General features: G+C 38.0%; 1 protein-coding gene across 1 annotated transcript; it reads right to left on the bottom strand.

Moving 5' to 3' along the window:
• Positions 1-1,604: 1,604 nt before the first annotated feature.
• On the bottom strand, positions 1,605-19,413 carry SPRYD7 (SPRY domain containing 7). Its single transcript, XM_055426153.2, has 5 exons — positions 19,076-19,413; positions 13,817-13,933; positions 11,479-11,645; positions 7,246-7,348; positions 1,605-3,749 (listed from the first exon to the last, which is right to left on the bottom strand). The coding sequence occupies exons 1-5, from the start codon at positions 19,179-19,181 to the stop codon at positions 3,652-3,654; spliced, it is 591 nt and encodes a 196-aa protein (XP_055282128.1). The 5' UTR covers positions 19,182-19,413; the 3' UTR covers positions 1,605-3,651.
• Positions 19,414-21,447: the final 2,034 nt, after the last annotated feature.

Raw genomic sequence — 21,447 nt, 5'->3', positions numbered from 1 at the left:
GATTTAGAGATTATGCATTTCAGCCAATACTGGGACAGTTTTTCCTTCAAATTTCTATAGCAGTCTTGGATGGTATGTGATTCATCTATATTGCTAATTGTATCTAACATTGCTGTGTTTATACTGATTATTTCAATAATTTGGTCCTGGTTATTTTAAAAGAACAAGTTGAAGGACATTCATATCCTATTGGATGACAATTGATTGATTCTATATTTCCATTCATTCATGAGAACAGCCCATTTAGCTCCAAAGTATTTCTCTATCAGATTGCATAAATAATGCAAATTAATTTAAGTGGCAGTTAATTACATTCCACTTATGAGTACTATGCCTCCCTTATGGCTCAGCTGGTAAAGAATCCGCCCGCAATGCGGGAGACCTAGGTTCAATCCCTGGGTTGGTAAGATCCCCTGGAGAAGGGAAAGGCTATCCACTCCAGTAGCCTGGCCTGGAAAATTCCATGGACTGTATAGTCTGCGGGGTTGCAAAGAGTCGGACATGACTGAGCGACTTTCACTGAGTACTATGTACAGGAAAGTTCCCATAGTTTTAATTATAAATTTTCTTCTCACAGTATCTAGTGTTTTTACATTATCAAAAGAAATTATTGATTTAATGTAGCTTATCAAGAATAGTCTAAGATTTAACTCACATTTTCAGCTATGCTTTTGCTGGTCCATAGCTAGAATTACATTAAGAAGTAAACATGCAGTTAAAAGAAAAAGATGTGAGCAACACTATCATACATGTTTCTGTTTTTGTTAATGATTTTTAAAAGCCTTATATTTTGTATTATTCTTAAATGATAATAGCTTGTAATCAAGTGGAAAATATATTCAAATAATCTTAACCGGTGAGCTGACAGCAGTTAAAAGCCAGTATCTTTTTCTGGTGTTTAATAAACTTATTATTATGAGATTTTCATTGTTTCACATATCTGCCATTGCAAGTCCCTTGCAATGTTTAAATCACTGAAATAATATGGATAATAAATCACTGACTAATTTTCAATGTGAGTATAAAAAGTTACATCAGTGTGAAGAAGTGGATTTCTGTGAAAAACAGAATCAAGACAATGGACAGTCTCTTCAGCCAGGAACAAATGCAGGTTTTTGTGTGTTAAAATACAAGGATGTTTTATGTCCCATCTATGTCTATATTTAGCGATCACTGAATACTTATAAGTATATACCATACTAATGTTCTATTGTCTTCAAGAAAGCCTTTAATTTTCTTCTAGCTGAATGTAGGTTTTTAAATAGACTTTATTTTTTGGAACAGTTTTGATTCACAGAAAAATTGAGACAGTAGTACAGAGTTCCCATATGTCCCCTCTTCCAATTTCTGTTAATAACATCTTACATTTTTATGGTTCATCTGTTACAAGTAATAAACATATTGATACATTATTAACTAAAGTCCATGATGTATTTAGATTTCCTTAGTTTTTACCTAATATCCTTTTCTGTTCCTGGTTTGCACATTACACTGACTTGTTATGTTTCCTTAGGCTCCCTGGGGTGTGAATGTCTCAAATTTTCCCTGTTTTTCATGACCATGACAAGTACAGAGTACTGCTCAAGTATTTTGTAGGATGCCCCTTTATGAATCTGATGTTTTTCTCAAGGTAAGACTGAGGTTATAGGTAATTTTCCTAGGAGAAATTAGATAGCTAGAGTTTAAAAGCACACCTAGATTTCATCAAACTGTTGTCATGGACATAACTCATATACCAATTCTGTACCTATTCACTATGATTAGAGGTAGCAAAGATAGTCTTGAGAAAAGAACATGATTATTAAAAAAAAAAAGGTTAGCTCTTAAAAAAATAATTTGGAGGTAGTCACCTACCTTATAAAGTTACCTGCATTATAAAGAACGCGAGCACTAGTTATATTAAATCTCCTTCTGAAATTACCATGTTCTTTACTAATTAAAATTACAAGGTCAGAAAGGCAAAAATACATAAATAATAAAGTTAGTTCAATTCTTTGTATCTACAGAGTTATATCTGGGATTTATGTAAATATGTTACTCAAATCTATGTTTTAAAAATTGTTATATTTCTAGCTATCAAATAAACAATAAATAAATATTGTGCAGGACTCTCTTATCTATGTGTTGACAATAATCTTAAATCCTTAGAAAATTTATAGTAGGCAATCATTCTCAAAGAATTCTTTCCTGAGCAGTGGTTCTCAATCTTTAGCGTGGATCAGAATCACCTCAAGGGTTTGTTCCAACAGATTCCTGGGTGCGTCCCCAGCAGTTTCTGATTCCATGGGTTTGGGGTGGGGCCTGAGTGTCCACGTCCAACAAGTTGTCAAGTAAGGCTGATGCTGCTGGTCTAAGGGCCGCAATATGAAAACCACTGAGCGCAGTCAACAAAGACGCTGCATTCATTATGTGTGGATAATGATGAGGGTGTTTTGCATATGTAATATTAATCAGTTATAGAATCTTACCAATAAGGTGTGACTATCCCTTTTATAAATGGGGAACCTGCATCCAGAGAAACTGAGGAAATTGCCTGAAGAGATAATGGGATCAGGTGGCAAAACTACAATTCAGATCTCCTTTGATTCTTAAGCCATGTTTTTCTGGTACAACATACTGCTCCATGTTGATAAATGAGTGAAATGCATGCATCCTTAGCCTGGCCTATCTGGAAAGGAGACTGTCCCCAAGATATGGACAGTGATTTGTTCAGCTTTGTAGGGTATTATTTAAAGGATAGCAATTCTTTCTGAAAACTAAGCAAAGGCTCAGTCAGGGTCATGGAGAGGACTCACTTATTTCTAAACTTCTGAAATAATCAAGAGCAAAGTGAATTTACAGTATAATTAAACAAAACAGGAAGAACATGTATTTAATATAGTACTGAATAGTCCTTAATTACTATTATTTTATTATCATTTAAATTTAAATCCTTAAAGGATAATCTCATTTCCATTTAAACGGAAGGCAACATACTATTCTGAATGTCTGCTGCATACACTATGCCGCCAGTCAACCACCACTCACTCAGGTGTTGAAGTAACACAGCATGATGGTCTTCAACAAAATGCTCCACATTTATCTCCTTTCACAAGGAAAATTTAAAAAAAAATGGCATACAAACCAAACAAGCAATTAACATTTTTAAAGTGGTACATTTTACAGTAAATAAATTGCCAAAACGGAAGTTGCCAATAATATAAATTTGTCACTCTGTTATACTCTATATAAAAAAGACACTGAGACACAAAATTATTGGACTGCAGACTTTAAACAGTTAATGAAGTCTAAACATCAGAATGACCAAAAACCCCACAACTCTGTCTCTATCAATACAAATATTTTACATTAAGAAAGACTCCCTTTTAAATATCTATATACATATTTCCATTTAATACTGTTAATTAAACCCACAGTTATATTTATTTAAATAAGAGTTAAATAAACCACCCCAAATGCTGATTTCATATCACAAAACCTAAGTATTTTAAATCACAACTTCAGGGTGGTATAGTGTATACACTGGTTCCTTAGACAATATTAACAAGCATATTTTTAAGAATATATTTTCATCTATATGTCAGATAAAGCTTTATTAAATGGTAAACACTTTTAACAGTGCAGAAATACAAGTTTCAAAAACAAATACATTCAGAAGATCTGCTGTTCAAATAATATCTTTTCAAAACCAGGTGGAGGAGTATGATAAAATTCACTGAACTGGCAATCCAAAATTGCACTGTCATCAACTAGAGACAGAAAAAGAAAGAAAATAAATTAGAAGCAAACACCTTAAATTGAATGAGTACATACTTATAAACTGTTTCCATAATGCCATGAAATTAACATGCAAGAAGAAGAAACACATCTGCTATCCAGGTTACAAAACATGATCCTATTGGGTAAAAACAGCCACACAGTGAAGAATCAAATCTGTCAAGAACACTGAACGGAAATACATCAAAATATTATTATGATTATTTATAGATGATGTAAATACAGGTAATTTGAATTTTTCCTTATTTACCTACCTGTATTTTCTCAATTTTACACATTAAGATAAATTACTCTTTAAAAAATATTTTATTAAAAAAGGATAGATTCACAAAAAGTAGCAAAAGCAATACAGAAAGTCCTGGGTAATCTTCATCCAGCTTCCCCCAGTGGTAACATCTCGCACAACTACAGTACAATGTCCAAACCAGGAAACTAACACTGATGCAATGCTGTTAATCAGCCCGCAGACCTTATTCAGCTGCTCCATGTTTTTCTGGTTTTTTTTTTTTAACAGTATTTATCCAAGAGAAATGAATGCATATATCCACATAAAGACTTATACATGAATGTACACAGCAGCTTTATTTGTAATGGCCAAAAACTGGAAACAACCTAAATATCCAACAACAGGTGAAGGGAAAAATCAATTGTGATATATCCACACAATGAACTATACTACTTGGTAATAAAAATGAATGAATTCTTGATACATGTTACAACATGGATGAGTCTTAATTACACTGAGTAAAAGAAGCCAGATTAAAAAAATACAAATTGTATGATTTTATTTATACAGTACTCTAAAAACATAAGATAATCTATAGTGACAGAAAGCAGATCGTGGCTACAAGGGGGGGTGGGGTGGGGAGAGGTGAGCAGAATGCATGGCAAGGGGGCAGGAGGAAACTTAGGGGTGAAGAATATGTTCATTATCTTGACTATAGTGATGATGTGGGTTTCACTTTACAGCTATTTGTTAAGTTGCATATATATGTTTAATGCACATTACTAGTTTATATTTCATTATCAATGCAGGAAAAAAGTTAAGCACTGGAAGTGACATCCATGAAATCACTAGTGATTTTTAACAGAGGTGGTTTCAGTGAAGTGGTGGTAAATGCAGCCACAGTAGTTGAAGATATAATACAAACAGAGACGAAAGCTATTTTATAGGAAATGCAGTCATATAGAGAAGGGTAAACCCAGGCCTGGTGAGGTGTCCAAGTTTAAGGGAGGGTATTTTGGAATAAGAATGATTTAGAATGTTTACAGGCATTGAAGAACGAGGTTGATGACATGAGATACAGATGAAATAACCGACAATAAAGTCCCAGAATTGGGAAGTTTGATATCTAGACTGAGTTTTTTGAACATGAAGGGCACCAGTTCCTCTAAGATGGGGTAGGAAGGAGACAAGATTGGAAGAGAAAACCTTTAGGGGGTGGGGGAGGGAAGCTGGAGTTCACCATGATGGAGTGTTTCTCTATAAAGTGGAAGATGGATCTACAGAGAATGAATAGGAAATTCAAGAATGACGAAAATATGGAAGGTGTAGAGATGTAAAAAACACAGAGAACTTAGATGCAGCTGGAAGTCCTAACTGTGAACAACACTTTTCTTCACTGTTACTCAGTTTTGTCTCTCCACAGGTTGAATATAAGGACTGACAGTATGAACAACTGGGAAGAATTAGGATTGGGGAGAAAAGAAGGCAAAGGTAAGGCAATTTGAATTTTATTTTTATCTTTGATAGTATCTGGCTATTCAAATATTTGATTTAATTGGACTGATTTATCAATTTCAATTTATAAAATATATTACTACATAAACTTCACTGCATTAAAAATAATGACAAATCAAAGTAACAATTTAGAATAAAAATCTCATTTGCTATCTTCATTTGTGTAACGCAGTCTAAAATTTTACTGATATTTATTTCATTTCTCAGACTAAACGATTTCAAATATTAAGCTACATTTCCATTTATTTAAATAAATAAAGACATTACTTTTAGGGTTACCAAATACTGCAAGCAAACTAACTTATATCAAGTTTTAAAATACACCTTTCATGCAAAGATATGCAAAGACAAAGAAGGTAGAAGCACTGAAAAGTAGTATTTAGGGAAAAAGAAGATAAATTAAAACTTTAAAGTAAAGCACAGGCTTTGGTTGTTATATCAAATTATTAAATATTTATATTGGCTACTGTATACTTTTCTGCCATCCTGAACAAAGTCTGTTACTTTTCTGGTAAGTTACTATAAAAAAGTTAAAATTAGTTTTTGCTATGGCTCAAATCCTTAATTATTTAAAGTAATTAAATGAGAAAATGTTTTGCGATCCACTAATACCACAGGCAGAAAAATCATACACTTGTTGATTTCAAGTTGATAACATAAAAAATGAAGAAGAGAGTGATAAAGGCACTGTACTTATGTATGTTTCCTATAAAGAGAGACACCTTATTTTTTCAGTTCAGTTCAGTCGCTCAGTCGTGTCCGACTCTGCGACCCCATGAATCACAGCAAGCCAGGCCTCCCTGTCCATCACCAACTCCCGGAGTCACTCAAACTCATGTCCATAGAGTTGGTGATGCCATCCAGCCATCTCATTCTCTGTCATCCCCTTCTCCTCCCGCCCCCAATCCTTCCCAGCATCAGAGTCTTTTCCAGTGAGTCAACTATTTTAGAATAAAATGGTAAAATGTCTGGCATTTTCCTCAAAACAATATAAGGAGGGGAGGTAAAGAACAGAGGACTGTAGGGAGGAGATGAAACCTGTCTGGCTATTAGCTGACAACTGTCTGAACTTAAGTAACAGGTACATGAGGGTTCATTGTTCTATTCTGGTTACTTCTACACATTTGGAATTTTCTGTAATAAAATAAAAGTAACTGAGGGGTACAGTCATCTCTAAGTAACCCAGTTCTTGGAGATATACTTGTACAGAAACTATACTTATACATACACGGCTATCAAAAGCAAACCAAACAATACGAAACCATTCTAAGTCTTAATTTTTCTCAGAAGAGTTTTAACATTTAGGTGATTTTGTAAAGGTAACCAATGTTCAATCTACATGGAATTCCCATCCCTACTTTCAAAATATTCTTTACAATTACATTTTCTGTTCATCTAACCCTTTCTAACAACTGGCAAGAATACCTTTTTGTAAATTCCGTAAAGTTTTTAAAACTTTATGGAATAGAAGACTATATGATCTAAAACGGAATAGGGCTATTGCATATTTAAGAATAATCATTGTATTTAGCAAGTTTATTTTTTAAATACAAAGGAAATAAAAACTTTCCTTAGTCCTGCAAAGAGGGATTGTGATAACCTACTGAGTATACTCCATATACAAAGGTTCTTATTAATTTGTAAAGCCTTCTGAATGAGTTACAAAGTTAATGAAAATGCCAAGCAAAAGTTAACATTTAATAATATTTAGAAATATTTTCACTTACCATAAACAACTGGATACACTGTCCCTCGTATACCTGATGCTGGACAATGCATGTTTTTTCCATTCAAATATACATTTAATTCTACATGGTCATATGTAATACCCTAGAAAGTAAAGTAAATATTAAAAAGAGGGAAAATATATATGCTCCATAAAAACCTGAACAGTCAGAAAGCACTAACTGGGGAACATGGAAACAAAAAACTAAGCAAAAGATCATAACAGATTTTTTTCTATTTGAATTGAGCTAAAAAAAAATAGTGGTGGTGATTATGTCGGGGGAGGGGAAAGGTAAAATCCCTTGAGTTCACATTCAAGGGGTAAAACTAAATCCTAGTATTTTATTCAGATAATCTGGGTTTTATATTTTGAATATTAAGATGATATAAGTACTATATACTGTAAATAGAGAGACCTTTTGTACTCATATAGAAAACACTGCTTTATATAGAATTAGATAACAAAGGGGGAAAACAGTGAAGTTTTCACCATTAGGGATTATTACCTATCACTGTTTTCAGTTGTGAACTGCCTTTATACAATTTATTTTCAAAAAGAAATAATGTATTTCTCCCATCCAAGTACTCACCAGGCCCGACCCTGCTTAGCTTCCGAGATCAGACAATAATGTATTTCTCTATCTCTTTACCTTGGTTTCAAATACATGAAATGCATTACTAAGGTAAGGTGGCTATTTACAACTGCATATAACTGGTAATTAGTATCAAGTGGAAAACAGAAAAACAGCAGCTCAAAAGACTTTTAAAAGACAGCAAAATAAAAATATATCACTCTGTATATTATTAATGGTATAAAATTAAAATTATTATTATTGACATTCTGGAAAACAACCTGTATTATGTACCAAACACTAGACACTTCATATTTACTCATTTAATCCTAGGTATTTTTATTATCTCCATTTTACAGATGAGGCAGCTAAAGCACGGAGAGGTTAAATAACTTATTTAAGGTTGCACGGTTAGGAAGTGACAGAGCTGGAATTTAAACTGATGCAGTATAGCTTTGGAGAACTTATTCTTAACTGCCACACAATTCAAAGCTTGTAAGGACTTTTACACTTTTAAAACTCTCTTTAAAACTCTGTACAGTATTTACTAGCTGAAGACGGAGAGCTTTCCTTTGAAGAATGACAGCAGAGACCTTTCAATAGAAAAATCATCATAGATCAAGAAGCAACCACTTGAAGGATTCCTGACTGTGGATAAATTATATAAACCTAAAAGCTTTTATAGGTAGAAAAAAACCTTACAGATGACCTAGTCTTAAATCCTTCACTTTCCAGTTAAGACAGCAAAGGCCTAGAGAAGTCAACATGTTAAGTGCTATAAAAGATGCTCTTCAAATCTTAGCAAAGCCAGGGTTAGACTAAAGACTGAGAAAGATAAACAAAACTGCTTTTGCTTTATTTAAGTTTATGTATTTAAATATAATAATAAAGTGATTGCCAGGATTTGCTTTTTAGTGAAGAAATAAATCTGTTTTCATTTTAAAAACATGATTACATAAAAAGCAGCATGTAACCCTCTTTACAGTATTACTGGAAATCCACCAGTTCAGACTAACAGGTTATGATCTGGGCACCTTCCCCACCTGGTGGCAACATAACCTATTGCAAGTTCTCAACCCCACCCTCGAGCATCAATACCCAATGAGTGAGTGAGTGAGTTCATGGACTATACAGTCCATGGAATTCTCCAGGCCAGAATACTGGAGTGGGTAGCCTTTCCCTTCTCCAGGGGACAATACCCAATACCCAGTATCAAAGATCCCCTGGAGAAGGAGATTGCAACCTGCTCCAGCATTCTTGCCTGGAAAATCCCATGGACAGAAGAGCCTGGCAGGCTACAGTCCATTGGGTCGCAAAGAGTCAGACACAACTTAGCAACTAGACAACAAAAATACCAAAGAGAGACGTGAGGGAGTTTGTGAGACACCATACCGCAGGACCTCAGTTCTCTGATCAGGGCTAAACCAGCACCCCCTGCAGTGGAAGCACGGAGTCCTAACCACTGGGCTGCCAGGAAATTCCCTTAATCTGCCCTTTTATCCGTTCTAGATACTAGGTTTGATTCTCTCATAATGATACTAAAAACCTGATGTGTTCTAAGTGTTTATCAATAATTATTTGCAGGTTTGGTGAACAGACTCTGAAATTAGACTGTAATCCTGGGATCACTCTGAATAAGAAATTACTTAACTTCTGGTCCGTAAAATGGTAATAATAGTACGACCTTTTTCACCTTCTCTGAAATTAAACTGAAAACTGCAATTTTAAAATGTAATCTGCACTTTTCAGAACTATATACAAAAGGAAAAAATAAGCATAAGCTGTTTCAGGTGTGCCTCCTTGGTGCTGCAGTAGGGCCTGCTGACTCTGTACGGTTATTACATAACCATTTGGTTGGATGTTGAAAGCTTATTTTTTGTGATTTTTCCTCAGAGAATGGTATATGACTGAAATTCTGCACATATGAGAATGTTTTTACTGTCTTATAATTCATTCCAGTTTTCCTACGCTATTGTCAGCAATTTGGTGAAATTTGCTTGCAAGTGTTTGACTAGGGAGATACAGCTCTTAGTGTGGGATAATGCTTTTTCAGGATTCTGCTCATATTTCATCTTTTTTGAGCTCTCCTTTTATCAGAATGGGCACAAAAACTCAAAGTCTAATTTAATAATGCTGACAGACTAAAAATGACATTCTTAAATCTGTCAATATGAAGTACCAGTCATCTTAAGGAATGAGATAGGAAGGAAAGAATAACACACAGTACAAGCTCAGTACATCAACGAAGAAAAATTTCTGTTACTGATTATCCTTTCTTCTTCTTTTTTTGGTCTCATCACGCGGTACATGGGATCTTAGTTCCCTGACCAAGGATGGAACCCGTGCCCTCTGCAGTGGAAGCACGGAGTCCTAACCACCAAGGAGTTTCCCTGATTATCCTTTATGTTTGAATTTCATTTTTTAGTATAAGCAGGTTGACAGCATCAACTTGACTTCAAGATTTCCTTTCATGAAATAACCCCCTGAATAGGGTGTTCCACATTATGGGCATCTGGCAATGATCTATAAACACAGAATCAACTATTTAAAAGGAAGAATGAGGAAAAGCAGGTTTTAAAAATGGTTTATGCCTTTGGTTTCCTTGTTTTCTTAATTTGGGGAAAAAAACACTTTCAATAATTTACCTATTTAAAAACTGTTCTTCACAATTTTTTTTAAACTGAAGAGAAGATCAGACCATAGTCAAAAGCTTTCATTTCCTCGTCATTTTTCACCTTCTCCCAAATAGTGTATACTTCTTTAATTCATTAACCTGGATTTACCTTGTCTGTTATCTAATTATTAGAAATTCTCATTCTTTAGATTCCTTTCAACTTGGTACAAGTGCCAGGAACCCAAGACTCTGTATATAAGGACACTCTTGCTAAAGGAGACCCAAGAACTCTGTTCTCAACAGCTAATGGCCTAAATTCAACGTATAAGGTTTTTGGAAAACACTGTGAGAAGTATCTGAAAAAGACAGAAAGGGATCTCTGGATTATATTTTCAACAGGTTGGCTTTGGCAAAGACTTGAATATACCTAGTTAGGAATAAAAACTGAGAAGACTTCATAATATGTAACTCCTTCTATCCCCTGCTTTCCAAAAAAACACTTTTCCACAATCAAGCCTTAGGATTTTGAATCAGTTCTTGAAAGAGTTCTGAAAGTGAAGGAAGTTTAACCAGGTTAAGTTTAACAAGGACCAACACTCCTGATAAAAATGCTGTAATTCTTTAACAGAAGTTCGTAACAAACCAAGTAATAAATGTCAAAATTTTCTCTAAGAGATCGCCAGCTGCAAAAATACCTAATCTTTTCTAACCGAAGGGTCAGTGTTCTTTTAAAATTATGGGCCAAAGTTTCTTTTATGTGAGAGTGGCAGGAGATGTTAACTAGCAGCCAACCAGTCATAAACTCTCCTAAATAGAAATAAGGGTTCATGGTGATTTTCCTGGCCAGTGCAGCTCTAGAAAGAAGGCAGTTAAGTAATATGACAGCAGCATCTACATCAAGAACTCTCTTTGGAAAATGAACTACCTCATTAGATCCAATCCTGGTGCTCTGGAATTTGGACCACAAACTCCCAGGCAAAACTAGAAATACTAAAAGCAGTTCAAATTGAATAATTCACAGTGGAAAACAAGTCCACAAGGAAACTCACCACCACATCTCCCTCCTGTGGAAGGCTGTTTGCCGGCAGCCTGTTTTTCTCCTCGTTATTGTGGTATAGGGCTCCATCATTTCTCATCACCAGACTGTGGACATCTCGGCCAAGGGGTATCTGATTCAAGTTAACTTTCTGAGTTGCAACGCCAATACCCCAGATTCCTAAAAAATATAATAATTTAAATGCTCCCCAAATCTGAAGAATACAAATATGAAAGGAGTTGTTTTAAAAGAGAGTGTAAATTGTTTATAAAGAAAGTGGCATATTATCACTAATTTATTGTTTGTTAATCTTAAAAAAAATTTTTTTTAAAGTAGTTTGCAAATGATGTACTACATCTCTGCAGATGTAGTACAGCCTGAGAGATAAGAGTGGGCCCTGGAGTTGTCCTGCCTGGTTTAAATTCTGCGTGTGCTATTTCATCTTGGGCAAGTTACATAACCTCTCTCTGTTTCCTCACCTGTCAACTATGAAGCCTAACAGTACTCGCCTCTTAAACTTATCAGAAGATACAGCAAGATCATCCAAGTAAAACAATTGGAACACTGTATTTTTTTTTAATAGATAAGTAAAGCACAGAGGAAGTATTTTTAAAGATGCTAGCTGTTGTCATTACTATTATTATTATTCCCCAAGAATATTACTAAAAAGCCACACATTGAATTATAGCCTGGGGTTCTATTTCAAGCACCACCTCTGAGAAGCAGGAAATTACTTCTTTAGTTTTTGCATCTGTAATATGTGACCAATAATGTATGACCTGATCAATACTATGGAGAGGAGAAAATTAATGATAAAATGTAAAATCATTTTCTTATCCAATACCTTAAGTCCATGAGGTTGACTTAAAACCTTTTGGTGTATGTGGAAGAGACCAGCCCTCTTCTTTATCAGTCTAACAGAATACGTAGGGCTCCTGATTATATCTCAAACTGTTTCCTTCTCAGTTTTTATCAAAATCAGGGGAAATTCTAAAAAATGCTTGAAGACCATGTTGTCAATCAATTTTCCCAGATTGAGTCAGGCCATCAGAGAGCTGCATGTCTGGACTTCACTGTCTTGGTTTCCTAAACAATTTGATTGTATAATTTATCCTCCGAGGTGAGACAACAGTGACAGTAGGGGATAATACTAATTTCATGTGACAACAGTTCTAGACAGGGTTACAAAGTCCCCTTCCCCCTAAAGAACTGTGCACTGTGACACCCTTTGGCACACTGCCTGAAGCTTCCATTGAGGGATCAATGCTACAAACTCCAACAATACACTTATTCTAGAAATATCTTTGAGGATAGCATCCTTTAGAGAAAATCCACAAAAAAAATCTGTATTACATTTAAGGCTCAAGGAAATATTCACTAATCTTGAGAAAAGGTATGTTACACTTGAGAAAATTAAGGTAACCAGAGACATTTTGCAGCCAGTGAGTTAACTTACAAAAGAATGGAATGGAGGACAGATTTATATTTATTTTACACACTTAATGAAAATCAGTATTTAAAACAATTTAAAAAACAAGCCCCAGAGGGATATTTTATGTCTTTAATGTAAGAGCAGAATTAATATACTCCACTCTAGTTTCCCTGTTCTGTGCCTATATTACTCATGCCATATTTTACTACAAGTTTCTTTCTAATAAAGCCTAAAAAAAATTCCCCCATATTCAAAACTGCCACAAGTTAACTAATAATAACTATTATAATACTCATGCAGAACTGCCATACAAGTCAAGAAACTTCATAATTTAAAAAATTGTTTTAATTTTTAATTGAAGCATAGTTGATTTACAGTATTGTGTTAGTTTCAGGTGTACATATTCAAAACATTTTAAAGAGACTTTAGACTTCTACCAAAATTCTAAATCTGCCAATCGCTTCAGAAGACACTGAATCAGGGAATCTTAACAAGAGTTAAGAGAAAAACTCAGGATCATAAGATTAATTTTATCCTAAGATAAAACAGAAAGAGTCTACACCTTACACACTTGACCAAATGAAATGGTTCACCTAGCTCCTGCTAATCATTAACCATATTAGTAACAATGTCTGTGTGTTAAACGGAACCAGCACATCCTGTTGTTAAAACACTTTCATACATACAGCTCCTATAAAGCGGGAAGGGCGGCTCCTGTAATCCATTTTACAGATGAGAAAACTGAACCTAATATAACTAAATTACCTAATGAAACCAGGATCTCACAAGAAGATGTTAGTGAAAAAGGTCTTTAAGTAAGAGTTCAGTGGTTTTTTAAATTACCTCATTAATCTTTTCCATATATTGAAGATTCCTCCTCACATTCAGAGTATTAACAGTCAAGTACCATTATACCAACCTGTGGATTGGATTTTGAATTCGAAGTAGCTTTTGTTTTGATGTAAAGGTGCACTGGCTAAACAACCTCCCGTTCCACATATTCGTCTTCCATTTTTTACAATGACAACGTCAGTTCCTAAACATAAAATACAGACACTGTGTAAAGTTTTGTATTCTCTTACCCAACAATCAAGATTAATTTTTAAAAAATATTTACTGATTTATTGTTTACTTATTTGGCTGTGTTGAGTCTTGGCTGTGGCACAACGGATCTTCATTGAGTCACGTGGGATCTTTCACTGCAGCCCACAGACTCTCTAGTTGCAGCCCACGGGCTTAGTTGCTCCACAGCATGTGGGATCTTAGTTCCCTCAACAGGGATGGAACCTGTGTCCCCTGCATTGCAGGGTGGGCTCCTAACCCCTGGACTACTAAGGAAGTCCCTCAAGGTTAATTTCTATTTCACTTTTAACTCTTAGTCTCCAAAAAATAGGGAAACTATATATACTTCGAAATACGAAATAATGATAAATTATTTAAAATATTTAATTCACTTTTTTCTGGGAGAACATTTAAATATTTAACATTAATTTTTGGCTAGAAATTTTGTTTAATTAGACAGTTTCATATAAACAGTAATTTTGAATTATACTGAATTTTTTTAATATACATACTGAATATTTTAAACACTTTTAAGGCAGAAGTAGACTTTCTTTTTGTTTTTGGCTGTGCTGTGCGGCTTGTGGGATCTCAGTCCCTGAACCCTGGGTCTACCTCAGTGAAAGCCCACAATCCTAACCACTAGGCCACCAGGCAACTCCCTGAAGTAGACTTTCTTCCATTTTAGCCAGTGAATCAATTTGATGACTTCATAAATCTCTTGATTTAAATAAAGGCATAAACACTTAAAAGAAGTTGGGAAATTAGTACAATTTTCAGTTCAATCCAAACAAAACAACCTGGTAAAAGCTGAATGAATGTATGTACAAGGCCTTATGCAAGTGGATTGGTCAAGTAAACACTGAAGAGTAATGAACCATGGAAAGGAACATACATCTATGTTCTTGAAATAGCTGACATGGAAAAATGCCAATTTTAGGATCTTAAAAATATCTGTAAGATAGCTGCTGTTAATCACGTTGAAAAGATGTAAACAAGGTTTCAACATCATTAAATGCATTTTATTCTCATGGAAAATCTTAGTTTAGTTCAAATAACATTTGATAGATGAGAGTAAGAAAAATAATCTCTTGATCATGTGATTCCAATACCAATTCTTTTCCAAACAGTGATTTTAGGAAAGCATATCAGAGAACATGAAGAAATTTAACAAAATGCTTATCTGTAAGAAATATCCCATAACTATCATGTGACAGAGTCCCAAGATCTGTAATCAGTCAGTGTAACTTTCCTGCTAATAAGTTTACAAACCAAGCAGATCTGGCTATGAGAACTGTAGGGAACTCCTCTTTCCAGAGGGGGTAAAATAAAACTAGAAAATAGTAACAAATGTACTAACAGGCAAGTCTCTCAATTCACTGTTGAATTCATCCTTAAAAAATTATTTGGGACAAATACATATGAGAAATACCAAATTTTCAAGACTTTACCACAATTCGAAATGGGCTGATTAAAGACACTCTTATAGAAGGTAAAACTAAGATCCTTTGTACTGTACTATGTACATGCTCAGTCCCAGGGACCGTAGCCCATTAGGTTCCTCTGTCCATATAATTTTCCAGCCAATAATAATGGAATGGGTGGCTATTTCCACCTCTAGGGGATCTTCCCAACCCAGGGATTGAACCAGCTTGTCCTGGGTTTCCTGCATTGTAATTAGATTCTTTACCCACTGAGCCACCGGGGAAGCCCACAAGATCCTATTATATGATTATTAAAAATTCATTAGCATCCTTTTTTTTTCCTAATTACAAAATGCTAAACTGCAAATTCTGGGAAAGTGGCTTTATACATAATTTACATCTAGCTGCCTCACAGATCTCCAGCAGTTGCTGGAGAGCAACCAGGGCCCAGCTCCTCCTTAATAGCAAAGACCACGGAGTGCTTGGCATCCAGCAGACGCTCGACAAATAACTGATACGGAAATGATTGAATATGCTCTGCTAAGTACTTTGTCGTGGACATGTAGCATCTGTTTTCTCTTTCCCAACGAACTTCTCTCTGGAGATCAAAACAGCTCCAAGGAAGCTGACTCAGTCTCTGGCTTCGGGGCACAGCTGTGACCTGGGTTCAGTCAATCAGCGCACTCCACACGTCTTGGCCACAGTGACTGAGTAAAAACCGGTCATGTGACCTAAGCCACTGCCGTCAGAGACAGTCTCAGGGCTTCTGCAGTCAGAGAGTGAGGGGATAAAGATGCTCTTGCTGGATTCGAATGAGGAAGCCAACAGTACAGGGAGAGGCTGCAAGTTGTCATGGGCGCCAGTCTTCAGGAATAAGCAACAGCTGATGGGGGAAAGAGAGAAAAGGAGCCCAGTCCTTGGCAGCACTGAGTCTTTTCTGAAGCTAGTGCTGCGTTTTACTTTTTAAATTTACACAAACCGATGAATTTCCTTCATTTTTCAACAATTTTTGAATTGTAGGTTTTACTGCTTGTAACTGAAAGCACCCTAAGTGAAAAAACATTACAAGAATTATGAAAATACATGGTATTTTTTTAAACCCAGCAATACTCTATGGTTCTTACATGTAACTCTGAATTGGACCCAAAGAACCAAATCTGAATGTGCTATTATGCTCTTACTTCAATATCATTTCTTATCTCCAAGGCATTCTGCCAGTTACTGAAATGTTTTATACATAAAGATGGATATATTCAGAGAACATTCGAGTGTGAATCATTAGGGAATTATTTCAACCCTATTCTATTTCTCTTTTTTAAGTACAAAGATATCCTATATTTGGTTCTGTGTGATTTATACGGTTTTATTATCAACATTGTTTAGAAAGTCAAGGCAAATTTGAGTACAGTCAGAAAATATATAAACATAGCCAAAGAGTATTTTTTAAAAAGCATTAGACATTTCTAAATGAATAACATCCCTTTCAAGGAAGCTACCTTGGAAGACATTCATTTCTAAAAAGTATTAGTCACTCAGTCGGTCCAACTCTTTGTAACCCCACAGACTGTAGCCCACAAGGCTCCTCTGTCCATAGGATTCTCCAGGCAAGAATATTGGGAGTGGGCTGTCATTCCCTTCTCCAGGGGATCTTCCTGACCCAGATATCAAACACCAGTCTCCCACACTGCAGGCAGATTCTTTACCACTCAAGTCACCAGGGAAGTTCTATATTTCTAAAAATCCAAATCACAATTAAATATGGAGGTTGTGGTAAAATAGAAGATATTTATAAAAACTACACCACAGAAAATCCCAAGAAGAATTCCAAATCACTTTAGATGATGTAGCATTACCAATATAAGTGACAACTTGGAAAGAGACAACACTTATTTTCATATGAAATGCACAGACTTAAAAAAAAAAAGGCAATCATATTAACCTTTCACATATCCAAATACATGCATATTCACTCAGTGGGCTTCTCATATTTCAACTTAAGATCAATTCATGCTTGAAACCTATTCCTAACTTGATAAGCCTCTCCTATCATTTGTTTTCTAAAATCAGGCTTTTTCTGTGACTGAAGAATTTGAAGTTTTTGGAAGACAGGTTAAGAAAATGTTTCCACGCAGGAAGAAAATCAGGGGATGATATTACTCTACTGAAAGATGCGGGGCAGCTTTGGAAAAAGGAAGAACATAGTGGAACAAGTACCAGTGACCAGCTCTCTGTGGAGAAGAGACCAGAGAAAACAAACACTTTAAAGAGTAGACTGTAGTAATTCAGGAGTTTGGCAGTAGAGACAGAAAGAACTAAAGCTGATCATTACCTCCAGAAACTATGTGTGGTTTTCCTTTACTGTGTTCCTAGCATATAAAACAACGCCTGCCATCTGACAGTCACTCAATAAATATCAGTTGAGTGAATGAATACATGAAATGGAAACATTTCCTGAGGGAAATCACAGAATTTAAACATCTAAGTGATGATGAATAAGAAATAATTCAAGGAGATATACATACACCTACATACATATTTATGTATTTGTGTTCTATATTACACTTGGGAGATCTAAGAATGAAAAGTAAAAACCCACATACAAAGTAGTAAACAATTATCACATTTGTTATTTAGTACATGCTAAATAAATGTGAAAAAATAGAAAAATATAATGAGCAGAGTGTTTTCAGAGTATAAAGAATCTGGGCAGGAGAGGGTTTTGCTATAAATATTTACGAATTCCCTTTGTTATTTCAATGCACTGTCCTTTAGTCAGAAAGAGATGGGAAAAACTAAAAGTGCAAACGTATATTTAGAAGAGAATAATTCGGCAAAAAGACAGTACTCTGAAACAGTTACAGTGGGAAATGTCATCTCCTAGAACCACACTCCAGAAGCATGGAAGTACATGGGACAAATCTAAGAAACAAATAATAAGGTGGCGAGAGGCTATAGAGGGGAGGAGGAGAATGTTAGAGAAGCTATAGGCTCGTCTGAAACTGAAAGGAAAAACCATACATGGGAAGAAGCAACACGGTATTTCTGCAATAGCCTGACCTGCTAGGAAGAAGCCAGCCAGGTGAAATTACACCACCTCTAAGCATGACTCAGGAGGAGCCGCACAAGGGGAGGTTTTTGTTGAAATGACATGTCCTGAGCTAAGCTGTGACTTTAGGCTTTTGCAACTTGCCTTGTCTTGACTTTAGGAGGTGAGAGCAAACAACCCATAATTGACGGGCTAATAGAAAGCTGTCCGGGCAGAAGAAGGCGCGAGGACAGCTAAGGATTCTCAACATGTGCGTATCTGACTGAAGCTCGACGGCGGGATGGGAGGAGAACCGAGTCGCCCCCGCGCCCCTCGCCGGGGACGTCTGACGAGTCTCGGGAGGCGGCGGCCCAGAGGAGACTCCTGTGGGAACGGGAAGGTCCACACGCCCGTATCTCCCCGAGACAGGGGCGGACCGGGCTGCTTGAGCAGAACCAGGCCGAGGTGCGGTCGGTCGGAGTCCGGAGGAGATCCGTGACGCCGACCCGCGTCTTTGGCAGCGTCGCAGGGCGAGGGGCAGGGGACGACGCCAGGAGCCCGGCGGGGCCCGGCCGCGTGCGGGGCTCCTCGAGACGCCCCCGGCTGCCCCCCGACGCGCCGCGCCCGACCCAGGGTGGGCCGTTGGGTCTGGGGAAGGGAGGGCCCTTACCCATGTGCTGCGTGTCCAGCTGCACGGCCGGCATCTCTTTCAGAGGGATGTGGCCCGTCCCGCCATCTCTGCAGCACCGCAGGCAGCAGAACACCGAGGCGGCCATATCTCGGGGACCTCCGGCGCCGCCGCCGCCTGCAGCTCCCGGGCTGAGGCGACACCGCCCCCGGCCCCTGCGCCCCGCCTCCCGCCCGCGCCCGAGCGCTGGAGTAGGTGCGGCGGGGGTGGGGGGTGTCTGTGAGCAGCGCGGAGGCGGGTACCGCGACGCCTCAGGCGGGGACGGCGCAGCGCAGGGAGAGGAGAAGCCCGCCTGGGCGGAAGACACGGAAGACCAGCGTGCGGGGCGGGGGCGGGGCTAGGGCGGGGCGGGGCTAGGGCTGGGGGCGGGGAGGGCGGGGCTGGGGGCGTGGCGTGGCGAAGGGCGTGGCGGCCGGGCGGACGACGGGGGGACGGCGCGCGCCTGCGCGTAGGAGGATTTTTTTCCTTTGCAAAGCCCAGCTGTGTGTCCTGATGATGTACGAGCTTGGCCGGTTTCACTGTACGCTCAGGGGTCCTGGGGTGCTGTATCTTTAAAATTGTGCCGCCCCCCACCTTCAACATTATCTTTAGAGATGAGCTGACAGAGGCAAATCTGGCTGGGGAACGGGAGCCGATTTAGAAGAGCCCCAAGCTTGTCCCCCGCGCGCCCAGGACTGAGAAAACTATGCCTCCACCCGAGAGCCTCTGACGCGCCCCCCACCCCCACCCTCCTTACCGTGACTGGTTTCTGAAGAGTGTTCTCAAATCCTAAACTGACGCACAGGGCCCAGGATTAATGGCTGTTAATGACTGCATTGTGAATATACATCCCGCGCTCCGAGTCGTTGGTCCTGCTGCATTTTAGGTACAGAGATGAGCTTTTCGTCGTGACCTTCGGGTGCCGCGCGGTCGCAGTCGCACAGGAAGGCCACTCTGAGAGGGACCCCTTGGGCAGGGTGGGAGGGCGATCCTTGACCTGCCTCTTCCAAGCTCATCCTCCTCGTGGGCATGGAGTTCTGATGAGTGTGATGGGAACCTGGAGGTAGCCGGAAGAATGCAGGGCCTCCGAGGGAAGTACTCCGTTTCTACCGCTTGTTCTTTCCTGTTTCCACACAGGAATCTCCCTTGGTGATTACCTGTCATCTTCGTGCTTACGTAGATCACCCGCCCCGATCCATTTTCCATCTTCAGATCCCACTTGGCGTCTGGAGATGGTGTGGGATGACTATCTAGAATTATCCTGAAATTAATCAGGCTCAAACCTCTGTTCCCAAATAAGGTTTCCTTCCTGAAGGCTTCCCTTGGCTTCAAGTCCTGGAAACCCCGACGCAGAATACCCTCTTACAATGTAGTGGGTTCCTCTACACAACATTTTGGGGACCTGAGTACAAATATCCTTTATGGAGAAATTTTTCAGGGGCCTGTGTCTCTGATGTTTATACAAATGGTGTTTTCATTATAATACTTATGAAGGTCATTGCAACCCACTCCAGTAAATTTTTGCCTGGAGAATCCCGTGGACAGAGGAGCCTGGAGGGCCAGAGTCCACACAGTCGAAAAGAGTCAGACACGACTGAAGCAACTGAGCACTTTGTACTTTGAGATTTAGTTATGGTAGGATTAATAATCAAGATGATGATTGAACCCCTCACTGCCTATGAAGTATTTTCTTGGTAATCATTTTACACATGAAATTTTCTTTTACTGAAAACTTTGACCAATATTCTGAGAAGTGTTAGTGTTCTAGTTTTTTTCTATTGGGAAGGAGTGGGAGGTTGAAAAGCATGTTGCAGAGACAAAAATTTTCTGTCTGTGTGTGAGGTAGGCACTCTTTCACATATATATCTAATTGAATTATTGAAACCTTTGAGAGTTAATATTGCCTCTACTTTCCAGATGAAGCACTAGGCTTGGAGGGGTTAAATAATTTGGGTAGACACAGATGACTAGTAAATAAACAAGGTGGGATTCAAAGCCCATCAGTTTGACTCCTAAGCCTGTATTTGCTCCACCAGATCATGCTGCTTCAAATTCTGAAGTTCTGACTCTTGCAGTTAAGGCTGCTGCTGCTGCTAAGTCGCTTCAGTCATGTCTAACTCTGTGCGACCCCATAGATAGCAGCCCACCAGGCTCCCCTGTCCCTGGGATTCTCCAGGCAAGAACACTGGAGTGGGTTGCCACTTCCTTTCCTCTTAAATGTGCTCTCAGTTCAAAAGGCAGAAGTGCACTTTATTTTTGTATGTTTCATTAATCTCTGAATTGGCCATAAGCTGCCATAACTCATGTGTTTAGACAATAAAATAAAATTAGTTGTTATAAGGTAGAATATTCAGAAATATTATTAAAAGTAGTGT

This window comes from Moschus berezovskii, chromosome 13 (assembly GCF_049115385.1).
Source record: "Moschus berezovskii isolate FMDL1 chromosome 13, NW_MosBer_1.0, whole genome shotgun sequence".
NCBI lineage: Eukaryota > Metazoa > Chordata > Mammalia > Artiodactyla > Moschidae > Moschus > Moschus berezovskii.
This window is presented reverse-complemented; position numbering and strand designations above follow the sequence as displayed.

Bases quoted from the DNA above. Each gene is read 5' to 3' on its own strand.
- SPRYD7 (XM_055426153.2), bottom strand. From the start codon at position 19,181: ATGGCCGCCTCGGTGTTCTGCTGCCTGCGGTGCTGCAGAGATGGCGGG. The intron at 11,646-13,816 runs GTTGGTATAATG...TATATTTTTTAG, and splicing joins ATTCAAAATCCAATCCACAG to GAATCTGGGGTATTGGCGTT. The intron at 3,750-7,245 runs GTAAGTGAAAAT...TTCTGTCTCTAG, and splicing joins AGTGTATCCAGTTGTTTATG to TTGATGACAGTGCAATTTTG.